Source organism: Aedes aegypti, chromosome 2 (genome assembly GCF_002204515.2).
Source record: "Aedes aegypti strain LVP_AGWG chromosome 2, AaegL5.0 Primary Assembly, whole genome shotgun sequence".
Lineage (NCBI taxonomy): Eukaryota > Metazoa > Arthropoda > Insecta > Diptera > Culicidae > Aedes > Aedes aegypti.
The window spans coordinates 460,471,476-460,487,132 of NC_035108.1; the positions used below are offsets into that span (position 1 = coordinate 460,471,476).

The 15,657-nt window shown below is 39.0% G+C and overlaps 1 protein-coding gene across 1 annotated transcript in view; it reads left to right on the plus strand.

Annotated features, from left to right (window-relative positions):
• Positions 1–1,603: 1,603 nt before the first annotated feature.
• The window catches only part of LOC5569698, a 28,423-nt gene continuing 14,369 nt past the window's right edge, over positions 1,604–15,657 (plus strand). The window contains exons 1-3 of the mRNA XM_021848160.1: positions 1,604–2,030; positions 2,097–2,243; positions 2,359–3,858. Coding sequence (XP_021703852.1) covers positions 1,767–2,030; positions 2,097–2,243; positions 2,359–3,858 — 1,911 coding nt within the window. The 5' untranslated portion in view covers positions 1,604–1,766. The remainder of the gene's footprint in view (positions 2,031–2,096; positions 2,244–2,358; positions 3,859–15,657) is intronic.

Genomic DNA, 15,657 nt, shown 5'->3' on the forward strand with positions numbered 1-15,657 from the left:
TGACGTGAAGTTTCGCCTTCTACAAATTTGCGTTTTTTTAATAGTTAAATTATCGATAGGGGAAAAGTTCAAGTGCAGTGAATAGACAATCAAGCCACAATTTCAACGCTATATTTTCTTAAATTGTGTACATTTTGTCAGTTTCGCCTGATTCGCGAATCTTTCTAGAATTATTGGTGTGCTCACTGCTCATACCTTTTATTGCTGTGTGCGTTTGAAATGCAAATATCGAATGCGGGAACACCAAACGCGGTAAGATATTTTACAAGAAATGCGATGTCAAAGATAGATTTTTCTTGCTAGGGCGGCGGTAATTTATATAATCGTTGTTAGGTGTCCTTTGATTGTTTTGTGTTACCGCGTTTGGAGGACGTTTAGCTAAGATTTCTAGAAAGATTCGCGAATCAGGCGAAACTGACAAAATGTACACAATTTAAGAAAATATAGCGTTGAAATTGTGGCTTGATTGTCTATTCACTGCACTTGAACTTTTCCCCTATCGATAATTTAACTATTAAAAAAACGCAAATTTGTAGAAGGCGAAACTTCACGTCATGCAAAACAACACACTTTATTGATTACGCCTGTGTTTTTGTTTATCAAAGTGATGGGCGCATCTGAAATCGAAATCAAAACACGGCGAGAGTAAACGGCGACACTGCAAACAAAAAATAAACAAGGCGAACATGGCGGGCTTAATTGAAACCAGAATGTAAACACGGCGCAAAGTGACAGACGACACTGAAAATAATATCGATTATAGGCTCATAACATTGGGCGATACTGGCATTCTCGAGTACGTTTTAGGCGAAACCTTTAAAGATTTTTTGAGTACGAAATAGCTAGGGGAATTGTAGGAGATGTGTGTGGTATTGATGAGGATTTAAAAACTAGGTTTATGAAATGTGTATTAAGGTGAAAAGGTTAAAGTTTGAGTATATTTTCTCCAATTGGGATTTAAAATTGTACATGAGAATTTCATTGATTATTTTCTCATTGTTATTGATTTGTCAGATAGGCCCTTATCGCGAATCTCTCTAGATTTGCATCTCAAATGCAAACAGCAATAGCTGTGTTCAACGAGCTGCTCGAACTTGGTTGCAACCACTTGCGAGTCAGCTTTTGGTGTTCATTGAGCCACTCCAACCTACTTCGAGTCGCTCGGGTTTGTGTTCATTGAGCCGAGTCCAACCAACTCCGAGTCGCTCGAAACAGGTTGGAAGCTAGAGTCCGAGCTAGTTCAACCAGCTCGCAGTAGCTCGTGTTTTTGACGTTTAAAACGTAAACATTGAGAAAAAAAAGCAAAATTCCGAAGCGATACGGATTGTTAAGTGCGCGATTTTTTTTCACGTGGAATTCCGGTAAATTAGTAAAAAGAGTAAAAAGAGCGTTCATTGAGAAAGCAGCTTGGAGTTGCTCGAAGTAGCTTTGACAGTTATTTGTTGACAAAAAATACGAGCTAGTACAACCAACCCCGAGCAAGTTCGATCAAAGTCATTGAACACAGCTAATATTTATCAAGCACTTTGATTCCTACACAACAGCCGCCGGCGTCGCGACGCCATGAAAGTGACAACCAAATTGTTGTTGTTTGCACAGAGTTCTTTTTTTGTTTGTGGTGTCACTTGGACGGCTAAGACCGCTCACGGTCCATCTTGCTTGCACAGAGTTCAGTCGTGTTTACAGAAAAGTGCATAGTTTTGCTGCAGGTTGCAACATTTTCCTGATTATATTATGGTAAAATTAGTTTGAAAATCGCCGCAAACATGAAACCTAGCCCCAAGAAGTCCATTTCCGCCAAACTGAAGCAACGGAGCAAATCCTCGAGCAGTGGCGCAGGTGGCGGGAGCGGATCTTCATCTTCAGCGGTGGTTGCATCGAATGCCCTGAACTGCAATTCCAACAGCATCGGGAACAATGTCGCCTCCGGGGGAAGCGGTCATCATGTGCGATCCGCTGGGATAACCGGCGGAAGTGATACCAACTCGTCGGGAAACGATGCCAACTCGTCGGCCGCCGCAAAGGATAAGGTTTGAAACTTTTTGTTTTTGGAGGAGTCATTGTACAAGTTTTGATGGGTTCTCATTACTCGGTAGGGATCGTACAAATCCTATGCAGGGTTTAGTTCCCGATCGGTGCGCACCATTTGGGAGCAGCATGACAAACAGGAGACGGAAGTGGCTCCCGAAGTGTACACCAAATTGGCCGAGGACACCACGTACAAGCTGTGGGAACTGGCCAACGTAAGTTCAATTTGTTATATATAAATACAGTGAATCGAATTCATACCCGCGCAAGTCACTGTAACATCAAGTTGGTTGAAAATTATCAAATTGTAAATGATTTGATCCTCCACAGAACATCAAAACCTACAGTCGACACTCGAGTGGTCGGGTAACGTACGATCTGGTGAACGAGGTGCTGAAGGATTGCGACATTCCGCCGATAGTGGGAGCCAACAACGAACCGTGGGACAAGATCGAATACGATGGAGTGTACTTCTTCAATTCCGACGAGGTGCTGGATCTGCGGGAAGAGTACATCAAGGACGTCTCGATGGAACAGAGCAACATACCGGTGCTGACCACGTCCTGGATGGCAGAATCGGCCATTGCCGAGGATCTCATTGAGCTGTACAACAATATCTGCGACGCGATCTATCTCGGAGATGAGGAGTGCTTCGAAGAGGCTATTGGAATACTGTCTACCAATGCACATGTTCCGTCGCTGATGAAACTTTTGCTGACCAAGGTCATCGAAATGCTAGGCTTCGAGTACACGGAATGCACGTTGGAACGATCGCTGCAGTTCTTGGAAGCCTTGGTTCGAAACTACCACATTTCGCATTCGGATCTCACTTTGGAGTTGAGTCTGCTGAGTCAAATCTTTGTCAATCTCTTGCTGGGCGCGGCCAGCTTCATGCAGGACAAATTTATTCCCGCTCAACCGTTAAACCTGGACTTGCAACCTCACTCGCAAACCTCCCAACTTCAGCAGCCCTTGTCGATAAATCAAGCCGGCACTGAACCATCCCCACAAAGTGCCATCGATCAGCATCAGACAGGTGGATTTGCGGTGCATTCAGCCCAAGGGCCGATGACCATCATGGAGAACAACCTGGCAGGTCCTTCGGAGGATTCTAACAACTCGAATTCCAATGCAACGGAGGAGTTGCTCCGAAGTATCGAGAACATCAAGGAAGGGCCCGATGGGATCGATATAAATAACATAAAAGATGAGTACGAAGCCCTGTTCTCGATGGTGCAAGGACTGGGAAAGCAGGAGGTCGGAGAAGACCAGGAAACCCTCGCCGGAAGCGATGGCTTCCAGATCAAGACCGAGTTCAACAACGAGTTCGATGCTTCCGGCCAAAACTTTATGGTCCAGCATCCGCCGATCTTGGGCGAAGCGGAAATGAATTTCGACGTCAAGCCGGAGATGTCCGACAAGCTGAAGCAGGAACCGAACCTCCCCGAAGATCACGATGACAACGCCAGTGTTCAGATGTCCGAAAGCAGCAACGGCGAGGTGATCAATCCCAACTCGACCACGCTGGAAAGCGAGAACATCACCACTCTCATTTGCGCCGACTATTTGGCGGACGAGGTCAGTCGGGTGATCGGGCTCTGTTCGAGCAAGTGGGGCTTCCTGGAGCAGGAGTGTACCTTCCTGCTGGTGGAACGACTTCAGCGGTACTTTGGCGGCGACCGGAAACCGGACTCGATCGATTACCACTGGCTGGGGCGCGTTCTGCGCGGATTGTGGTCCGTAGGGGAGTTTGCCTTCCGGGAGGTGATACCCTACCTGGAGAAGATCGACCCGGACCACGTGCCGGAATTTGTGTATCCCTATTTGAACGTGAGTATCGCTACAATGATAAGAAATGGGTGTAAAACGCGAATAAATTCAATTACTTAACTCCGGGTGGAAGGGAAGCGATGAATTTGTATAACACGCTTGGAAATTGTGCTAGAATGGATACATGCACCGCACGAAACTGAAAATGGATTGCTCAACCCCCATTTCTGAATACTTCAATATTTATCAAGAAGACCGAACTCCATTTAGAGACTTGGTCACTGTTTTAATGAAAGTCACTATGTTTGATAAAGGTTACTTTGGAGCCCTTTTTTAAGCAAAATGGTCTATAAAGTCCCTTTTATCATTTTTTTGCACTTAATGTTACTAAAGATTCTAGAAATTCCAGCGATACCTTGCGAGTTTCCAACCCAAATACTCTATAGGTTCTTTAGGAATTGTTTCTGTGATTAATCCATAGATTTCTTCTGAAAATCTTCCAGAAGCTCTTTCAAGGACTTGTCCTGGAATGTCTATAGAGACCAGCAGTCTTTCAGCGGTTCAATGTTGATACCTCCAGTAATATCCACAGGGATTGCTCTAGGAATGTTCCCAAAGATTGTTTTGTCATATTATGAACCATATCGGTCTCTGAGTCATTTTTTTTTTCTCCTTCCATAATCCAGAGAAACCTTCAGGTACTCTTACATGATATTTCCCAGGTTCTTTCTTTTTTTCTTCGACTTACTTCGAAGATTTTTCTAGAATTCTTCAGACTCCTCCTGAAATCCACCATTTTTCCCAAGAATTTGCCCTAAAATTCCTCCAGCGAATTTTCAACAATTCTCGATTACTTATTCAAATCGACGTACCGTGAACGTACCATATTTGACGCGGGTCCAAACTTGACGCATTTTCTAATTAATTTTATCATAAAGTAATTCTAGTTCAGACTAGCACTCGAAAATGTATTGCCTAATCTTCATTTACATGTTATTTATGGATTCTTATCGAAAAATGTTTGTTTTTGATTAATAATAGGCAAAACTTAAAATTAATTTGAAAATGTGTCCGTCAAGTGCGTCAATTTTTGCATTCCTTAGTGAATGTGCTAAATATTGTTAATCAATTTTCGTGAAAATATTGTGCTGTTTTACAGCAGTATCATCAACAACAGTCAGTAATATTCTTTTATTCATTATTTGACGTCGAATTTGTTCTATTTTTAAGGTTTAAGACATATTTTTGTATAAAAATCTAGTGCGTCAAGTTAGGCACATAATGTTCCTTATTATTTGCTATTTTGTTCAGCATTTTTTGTTGTTTGAAAATAGGAAAAGAAATATTTATGGTGCTTGCATTCAATAAATTCGTCTGCAGAACAACCCAATTCTTTATGTAATCACATGTAAAGGATCATCCATAGATTAGTTCACGTGTTAGGGAGAGGAGGGAATTCATCGAAACGCAACGATTCATGCAAAATATTCGCACTTTTTATACAATAAATGTGACCAAGGTGGAGAGGGGTTGAAAATGGCACAATTTAGCGCGCGGTTCATGGACGTCCCCTAATGTTTCAATGAAGCTTCAATAAATACGTCAGGAGGTGAGGTGTAGGTTCCATGGTTGGTTTAGTACAATTAATACAATAGGGGGTGTTCATGAGATACGTGTCACAAAAACATACCATGTTCTACAAAAACCCTGCCCATCCGACCTACGTCACAATTTTTATATGGAACCTTAAAAAAATTGTATGATTCATCACACATTGCAGAACACCTCCTTCCCCCTAATAATATGACGTACTTAATGGATGACCCCATATATGGTTCTCCGGTTGTTTTCGTTCTAGTTTTCGACCTATTTTTTTCTAATTTTGCAACTTCCTTCCCCATCCAGCGCAACGTAGTTTTCAAAACTTTTCCTCGTTTGATATCACGACGAAAATACATTATAAACAATATTGCTTGACTATGGATTTAACTCAATCGCCGGTTTTATTTTCTACACTTCAACTAAACGCACAGCAAAAGTACTACCGAATGACGTCATTGACAACTTTTTCCAAAAGTTCTAAGTTTTATGTTCACCCTAAAGCGCTTTTTTTTCAATTAATTGAACTATCGAATACTAAAACTCTTGTATATTTTAAACTTTAGCCATTATTTTTAGTGCGTCAAATAAGGAACACAGTGCGTCAAATTAGGCACATTGAAGAATTGATGCGTCAATTAAGGAACCTAATGTGTTCCACAAAAAGTCGTTAAAACATGGAGAAAAAAACGATTAATATATTTTAACACATTTTTCCCTAATTCTATAATAGTTGAGCTAGCATAGCTTCAAATTTCAACAAAATCGGACAGATTTTGACGATTTGACAAATGTTTGAATTTAGAATTTTCTTAACCGCGTCAAATATGGTACGTCCACGGTAAGTAACTTCCATACGGTTTTGAGAAAATTAATTCAGAAGAATCATAACCTGTCTTCTAAAACTGTTTTAAAATGAATCACCTTTTTAACATTTTTTCGCCGTGTACATTGCTTAAATTTTGCATATAATAAGCTCGCGATAAAAAACTAGGGAGTTCCTGTTATTTCCCACAACAATTTTATTACAAAATGTTAAGCCGATTTATTCAGTTACTTTCGACGTTTTTGTATCAGTGTAAAATCGGCTCAAGTAGTGTTTTGTTTTGATTCGTGGATAAGTCACTTTGTCTCTCCATACAGCGGAGCGGCGAAAGTAGTGGTTAGGTAGCGAAAGTTGAAAATCTTACTTTCGTCGTTTTGTAAATCCGGAAAGTAAACGCTCTAAAAGTGAAAAATCGAGTTGGTTTAGAGCGAAATGTGTAGAATTTCGTCTGCGAAACACGTAGAATCGATAAAATAAGTTTGTATACTTTTTTGACTTGAGTCGGTTTGAATAAGTTTTCGAGAATTGCTCAAAGCCTTCCAACGATACTAACTCCGAAATGAAGAAGCCAGCATTAAAAATCGACCAAAATAAAGCTTAAACTGCTTCCAGTAGAACGAACCGCAGGTTGAGCACCACCGACTTAATTCTAGAACAATCATTTTCAAAGACTCCGTTCTGATTGAATATCTTGACGAACTACTTAATCTGTCTTAAGAAATGAAACAGATGAATTATATTATTGAACGGCTGCTTGGGCACGTCAGGAGTTAATCATCAATATTAACCTCCTTTTCCCGAGCAGCCTAGATAGCCGCGTAGTGTCGGTAGCGGTTGTTTCAACTGGCTAAGAATTAACACTACGGACTGCCTGTTCCGGTGGTAAAAGTCCACCTCACAGGTGACCCCTAATTTATGGTGTGATGCGTACCGTGCCTAGGAATGAATGGTTGGGGGGGTCTAAATGAAACCTAACCGCAAACGGAGCCTGTGGGGTACCAGGGCGCCCTCCACAGTATTGAGTCCTTCCTGTGCTACCCGGAGCAATGGTGCAGGTGACCTTGTGTTTCTCCGAGATAATTGGCTGCCCTTCTTCAGTCTCTATCTTGAGGCTTAATAAGGGTGGGATTATGAATATGTTGACATTTAATTTAAATTATCACCTATATGGATTCGCATTATGCGTTTTACACAGTGTATTCTGTGCTCTTTCGCCTTTGGCGACTTTAAATAGGTTTTTTCGTTGCTGGTCTTTTTCGTGCTGAGATTGCAAAAAGCTTATTCCTGCCTAGTTTGGGTAGTGGCTACGGTTAGGTTAGCTCAGATCAATCTTCAGCATAAAAGAACAGCAACGATTAATCTTTGCAGACTCATGCAAAATGGTGCAGCTCAAGTGGCGCTAGTTCAAGAACCCTACTTTCGTAGAGGAAACTTCTATCTAGGTAACCTTGTGGACCCAGTTTTTGCTACTTTCAGCAAACTTGAAATGGCAAACTCGCGCTCCATGCCCCGCGCATGCGTGCTCGTAAATAAAGCAATCGTTGCTACACTCATTTCTGAGTTGACGACCAGAGATGTATGTGCTGTCACAATTGATGTTTCTGTTGCTGACCTCAACAGGAAATACGTCTATTGTTCGGTATATTTACCATATGATGAACCATCCCCAACGGATGACTTCAAACGAGTTGTCGTACACTGCGTAACAAAAAGCCTTCCGCTGATTGTGGGCAGTGATGCCAATGCTGATCACATCATCTGGGGCAGCTCGGATATCAATTTGAGAGGCTCCAGTCTGATGGAATACTTAAGGACATATCCCCATGAGTACCAAAATGGCCTCTAATATGGCACCTTACTTTCCTCTTCGCTTTCCGCTCCCTCCTCCCACGCTTCTCACAGTGTTTTGGAGAGCGATCACAAAAAATGATTATTTGGAGTTACTAACCTTATTGTAGAGCGGTGGTTTCTTAACTGAAAGCATTCCATAATGTGTTTTTCATAAATCACCAGTTTTTGAATGCAAACACGTAGTTATTGCTGTGATTTGTGTTGTAAAATACCACGCACTTCCGAATCACTTCTTCTTCACGCACCGAGGTAATGTTTGCTGGCTTTTCGGTGCCCGTTCTAAAACTCACTTTTAATCGTATTTCTACTCACCGTAGCAATTCAAAAATCTAATGCGATACTTGAAACACTTTGATTATTCACGCAAGATGCTCCTGGGAGCAATAAATCACTTATATTAGTCAATTTGTGCTCGAAAACAGCACCGTGAATTCACTGAGCCAACATTGTTTATGATTCGGATGCGCCGCTCTCACTGATTGGAAGAGATGCCAGTTTTTATGTTTGCAATTAGTATTGTTTGGATATTCATACACTCAGGCAAAAATACTATGAATATCCATTGTTTTCCCTTATGTTTATTTGCCACAAGAAATCGGTAAGTATTTCATTGATTCACCTTATGAATTTATCTGAATCATGCCAATGTGGTGTCTTGCTCATTTCATAAAACAGCCTTATGAACATTGATATGATAATTTAAGAATTTCTTCTTTCAGTAGTATAAATTACATTACTTATTATAACACTAATTATTATTTATTTACTCGTTTTTTATACCTCATGGACAATTCATTCCATTTTGAATATTTACAGGATTTTCAATGCTTTCATTTTCTCAATATTAGGTAATTAATTACCTAACGTGTATAAATCAAATTTCCACCTACTTTCTCGTGCTGTTGCATATTATGCAGTGAAGTTTGCATATCGAACTGTGACGCGGCGAAAAATGAAAATTCGATTTTTAAACGTTGGTTAAGCCTAAGGTAAAATTGATATTAAGTGAACCATTACTCTCTTTTTATTGATCTGTTCTTTTGGTTATTTCGATTTTTACAATCTTCTATCGCCGTACTTCCTTCCCCATAACCAGACTTATAAAAAAGTTGACTGCAGTATGCGGGATGTCAACGATGGCGGTGATTTCATGCTGCTCTCCAGTCGAATGACGGTCCTGCCTATGAAATTCTATCTGAAAATTCAATTCCGGATTAATTTCAAATTATCAGAAAAACCAACTTATTACCTTTGAAAATATTCGAACAAATTTATGATGCTTCCGTAAATGGATCCGCGTCTAGTTATGTTTCCATTTGCAAATTTTCATAATAACAACCTTATGAGTTTTTCACACTAGCGACAGCTATGTGCTTCATAAGGTGGCCCAATGAAATTGATATACGTTAATGAGGGATAACATGCTTCGCAATTATGGTTTTCATTGAACTAATATGAAATCCATAATAGCCTTATGAAAGATGGTATCATTGAGGAAATGACTAATGACAACAATGGAAATCATAAGGCGCGCAATGAAATTTGAGAACGTTCATTATAATTAACTATTTTATCAATTATGATTATTATTTCACCGGTATGAAATCCATATTAGCCTTCTGAAATAGGTTTTTATAGGTTTTTCAACGCTTCATAAGGGAAATTTTATGAAATTCGTTAGTTTATTTGCCTGAGTGTACACTTGCTACAACCACGTATTTTACAATTTCATAATACTCAAAAGGTGTACAATGTCACAAGTGTTGCAAAACATTTTTATGCGTGAGAAAAACAATGTACGACGCAATTTAACAGCAAAAATGAATATAAGATATTATACAGTACAATTGACTGTAGAATTCAAATGCATACTGATGGCAACTTTCTCCATCCGTGAGAAGCGAGAGAAGAGAGGAGAAAACTGCCAAAAATAGTAAACAACACACGCATGGTGTGAAAAATGCTTATAATTTTGGTCAAAAAACATGTTTTCACTACCAAATGAAATAAAATGTGATTTCGAGTTTTTATGAAGTTGTTGATGGATTCATATCGACAATAATACCTTTTTATGAAACGTGTGCAAGTAATACTGCCTACATAATTTTGTTGGTGGAGGTATACATGAAACATGATGATTCATTTTTGGCCGACGCACATAACATTGTCCTCCGCCTTGTTGGGTGGCTCGAGAGGGTGCTTTAGCGGGTGGCTCGAGTGGGTGGCAACATTATGTTTACGTGCTCAATGAACCTTCACCTTAAGTAGTACAGACCTTGGACCTAGGCAGTCGCCCAACCTTCATGGTTTCTAATAGAGAAGAAGTGTTAGACATAACGCTCTGCTCGAATAGAATCAGTCACGAGTTGACGAATTGGCATGTATCAGATGAGGAATCATTATCTGATCATCGCTACATCTTCTTTGAACATTCAAATGTAACTGCGCAGACTTTGCGTTTTAGGAATCCCCGATCAACAAACTGGGAACTCTATATTGAATTGGTTGCGACCAAATTTCATGGATATTCTCCGTCCATTGAAAATCCAAGTGATCTGGATGATGCCGTTGATACTACAACATCCTACATTATGGAAGCTTTTGAAGAAGCATGTCCTCTGCGGTCTGTAAAGACTACAAGAGGGACCCAATGCACAGTGATTTTTTTGCCGATTTTGTGATCGTAATAGAATAGCGTCTAAATCGTTGGTTTTAGCGTTAGTTTGTTCAGGGAAGTTTCTTGATTTGTAAAAGCGCTTCTTTCGATACTAGCGGCCAAATGGCATCGTTCACAAATTACGTAACGCTCTATGGAGAGTAAAAAGTTGGGTCAAACGTTATGACTTAAACAAAATTAAATAAGATAAACATTTCCATGCTAAATGAAGTCTGTAGTTGAGGGAATAAATTAAAAATAATGAAAATGACCATAACGTATCATATGCAGCATGTGTCATATGAAATAACGCAATGAAAATGAGAAAAAAGTCGTAAAACCGCAATTAAATGCATTTTTATGGTTTAACTAGTTAAAACAAAGCAATCAATAAACCGCTTCTGGCCAAAAGTTATTTATGTCATTTGAAAGTCATAAAATAGCCCTTTCAAAATCGCAAATCGCTAAGTGCGTCAATCTGCGTCCAAACTAATGCTATTAGTCCAAAAAAGCCCCATAAAAATCGATTATTTAGAAATAACTATTTTACCATAAAAGATAGCAAGTTGCAATGTTCAGCAAAAACATGTAGTTTTGGTAGATAAACAACTTTGTAGAAGGCACAAAAAATGTCAAAAATGTTTGAAAAAGTTATACTAAAATTTTGATTTTTAAGTGTCATTTTAAGAAAAAACGACATATCTTGTAATGTATAAGAGATAGAAATTTGGTGTCTTCGACAAAGTGTCTTGAATTAACATGTGCTACAACTTTGCTGAAGACACCGACCGTCTATCTTCAACAGATAAAAAAAATATTTTTTTATCTCACTTTTAGGTGATTTAATCACCTGGCCGCGAGTATCAAAAGAAGCGCTTTCACAAATCAAGAAACTTCTCTGAACAAACTTTTTCACTAAAACCAACAGTTTAGACGCTATTCTATTTCGATCACAAAATCGGCAAAAAAAATCACTGTGCAATGGTGGAATTCCGATCTGACTAGACACAGGAAACAATGTAGAAGGAGTTGGAACAGACGCCGTTCAGTTGGATCAGAGTCGTTCAAGTCGGCTCGCAAGGCTTACAAAAAGGATCTTCGTTCTGCTGAACGATCCGGCTGGAAAAACCTTTGTACAAATGTTTCCAGTTTGAGTGAAGTCAGTCGGCTGAACAAAATCCTTGCGAAATCTAAGGATTTCCAAGTGAACGAAATTCGCTTACCTAATGGTGACTTTACTTCTTCCGATGAAGAAGTTTTAGAATGTTTATTCAATACACACTTCCCCGGATGTGTGGACATAGCATCTACGGATGAACCAAATGTCTTTTCATGTAGTTACGAGTCTCTGGCCTCGGCTCGCAGTATCGTAACTACTGAATCGATTCAATGGGCACTTAATAGTTTTACTCCTTTCAAATCTCCAGGAGCGGATGGGATTTATCCTGTTCTGCTCCAAAAGGGGTTTGAGTTGTAAGCAGTTTTGCTACCGGGTATATTCCCAGATCCTGGCGCGATATTACTGTAAAGTTTATCCCGAAAGGAGGACGTGCGTCGTATGAAGAAGCGAAGAGTTTTAGACCAATCAGTCTGACCTCTTTTCTTCTGAAATGTCTGGAACGCATTATCGATCATCACATCCGTGATGTCTATTTGGCAAACATGCCTCTTCATGTGAATCAACATGCTTACCAATCTGGAAAGTCCACTGTGACTCTTTTACGCTTCGGCCAACTCAAGGTCGAAGCTTGTTATCGCATGTCGAACTCAAATTGAGGAACTGAATTCAGTCAACTCTGTAAACCTTGTATGGGTACCTGGCCATTCTTCCATCGCTGGAAATGAATTGGCTGATGAGCTAGCTCGCGATGGAGCATCGCATGACTTCATTGGCCCTGAGCCGGCTATTCCAATTTCGAAGTGCTGGGTGAAGCTTCAGATAAACTCTTGGGCGGCAACTCAGCACAAGCAATATTGGAATAGTTTGGAGTCATGTCGTCAAACATAATTGTACATTACTGAGCCATCTCCAAGGGTGGCGAATTATTTAACAAATCTGTCAAAGCAGAATTGCAGTCTCTTGGTCAGAGCGTTGACAGGCCACTGCCGACTCAACTATCACATGGTAAATATTCAGTGTGCTGACTCATTTGTGTGTGATAGTTGTGACTCCGATTATGGAACTTCGTATCACCTGATATGTAACTGTCCAATTTTTGCGCAAATGCGATTCCAATTACTTGGTAAACACTTATTAAGTGAAACTGAATACAAAAGCCTGAATCTTCAGGACATCCTGTTATTCTTAACCCGCTGTGGTAATGAGCTATAGGCTCTCTTTACGCTCATGCGTTTTGCAGTGCCCTTTTTAAGGCGCTGTTCGAACCCATTGTGGTATGGAGCTATATGCTCTCATTTCGCTTATGCGATCTTCCCTCTTCAAGGGACCCCACTCCTATTTCCTCCCATCTTTCCCTTCCCTTTCCTCTCCCATCGGGTAGATGATGAAATAGGCTCAAATATGGCGATGGCACAAATCTCCCAACTGGTGGGGAACGTGCCTTTGGAGCCGGCCTTCTGATACCTGATACCTGATACTGTGCACGTGCTGTAGCCTTAGGTGCAGGAGCCTCATTGCTTGCAAGCGCACGGGCGCGCTGTACATTGTGAGACCTTTTTTGGTGCGCCTCATTTTTATTGAGATGTGTCTCACTGCAGTCTCATGCGCTCCGTCACATGCGCTGTTTAAAATTCAGCGCAATGATTGAACTGATTACAAAAGTTTTCAACGAGGATCGAAATTGTAACTCTTGGATCGCGAGTCTTCGACCATATCATGTAGGCCATCTAGACGCCTGCATAATGTGGCGAAAATACTTGAAGAAGCTCTTCGTTACTAAGGGGCCGTCCATAAATGACGTAGCATTTTTTCACTGATTTTTTACACCTCCCTCCCCCCTCGTAGCATTTCGTCACAAATGCTGGTACTCCCCCCTAGAAAATACGTAGCATATCGAGCACCCCCCCCCCCCCACTATATTTTTTGGATTTTTTTCCTTAGTGACTAGGTTGAAACAAAAAATTGGAATTGAGAAGTTCAATACAAAGTTTGATATTAACCCCTCTACCGGCAGCTTCATTTTTTACCGCTGAAAAAATATTCAAAACGCAATAACTTTTTTGTTTCGTAATATTTTTGTACCAGTCTTTCACAAGTTTTTGAGAAGCTCTTCTAGTTTTAGAATATGTGTCGATATTGATGATTGGTCGTCTAGATCCGGAGATATTCCAAAATTTCTTGGGGGACCGACGCGTAGCCATAACTCGCGTAAATATCTCAGGCTACAGAATTTTTATCGTATTCTGATATTTACTACTCGAAATGATACATTAATGCGAGTATGTTGTGAAAAAATGAAGCAATTTGGTGCAGCCGTTTTTGAGTAATGAGTATTTATGTTTCCGGTACCACGCTGATCTTGAATACTCTAAAAAACCTCATATCGTATTTTTTAGATTTCTCCAAGAATACTGAACCGATTTGTATGATTTTTTCAGGGTAGCTCCTTATTACCTGGTTTTGTATGGTACACATTTTAATTTTTTGATAAATTGACCAAAAACAAAATGGCCACCAAAGACATTTTATATGGAGAATGTCGATCCCCCAAGGAACATCGAAATATTTTCAAAATTAGATCACCAATTATTAATATCGACACGGATTCTCAAGCAAGAAGAGTTTTTTGAGAACTTGTGAAAAAATATTGCAAAAATATCAAGAAACAAAAAAGTTATCGCGGTTTGAATATTTTTTTGGCGGTGAAAAATGAAGCTGCCGGTAGGGGGGTTAATTACTGATTGAAATGAAAGGATAATATATTCTAACAGTTTGATATACGTAATTTGGAAAAGTTTTAAATAAACATTTTCCTTGGTTTTGGTTTTCCAGTTTCGTATAGACTAAATTATATTACTATTGCTGTTCTTACCATAAAAAACAAGTTTACTATAAAAAATGTGAAAAAAAAAATGATTGGATCGATGAAGCTCGTTACTGTCGAGTTTGGGTCCAATATATTTTATAATATATTGAACAAAAAATTCGTTATATCAGAGGATTGTTTTTTTAAATTATTCGTTGTTAGGAAATAGATTTCAATGAAGATGATCAAGAAAATATACTAATTTGAAATGAATCATCGTTAATATTAACCAATTTCAAATCATTTTAGCAAACAGTGGCCAGATACATAAAAGATTACACTTGAAATATTTGGAATGTTTAGAAAATTTTAGCGATTATTATACAAATACAATAATCTCTATTAATATTTCAGTTGATTTCCATTATCGTTTCCATACTGAAATAATCTTACACAACCTATAATGAAAACGTTAAATACTAAAAATTCTTCAAATTACCAAGTTATCATCAAAATTTAATGATAGGGAAATTTTGTGAACACTCGAATCTATTATCCTCATTAATATTCAGGCTATTCCATCAAGAACTGATATATCAAAACAAATGATGAGTTGATTGGGTGGAGATCTCCTGCAACATTGAAGGCATAATTCACGGAATAAATATCTTGCTTTATATCTTGAAGAAATAAAGCTCCAAAAGAATATATGGATAAAACTAAAACGGCTGACTTTATGTCATGTTAACAAATGGCGAAAAAATGTACTCCAAGTAGTTAGAGCATTGATTTTTAATCAATTCATTAAACTTATTTTGTTTATTATAAATTTATTAATTTGGACACGAATATAGTATAATATTCACATAATTATTTAAGGCTTCAAAACATCTGTTTGATTGCATATATAAAAAAAATATCAAGTTTCATAGATATTTTTTCAATCTTGTCTTATGAATGTTTTGAAGTGTAATCATTATTTTATAACCCAAGTTTATAAG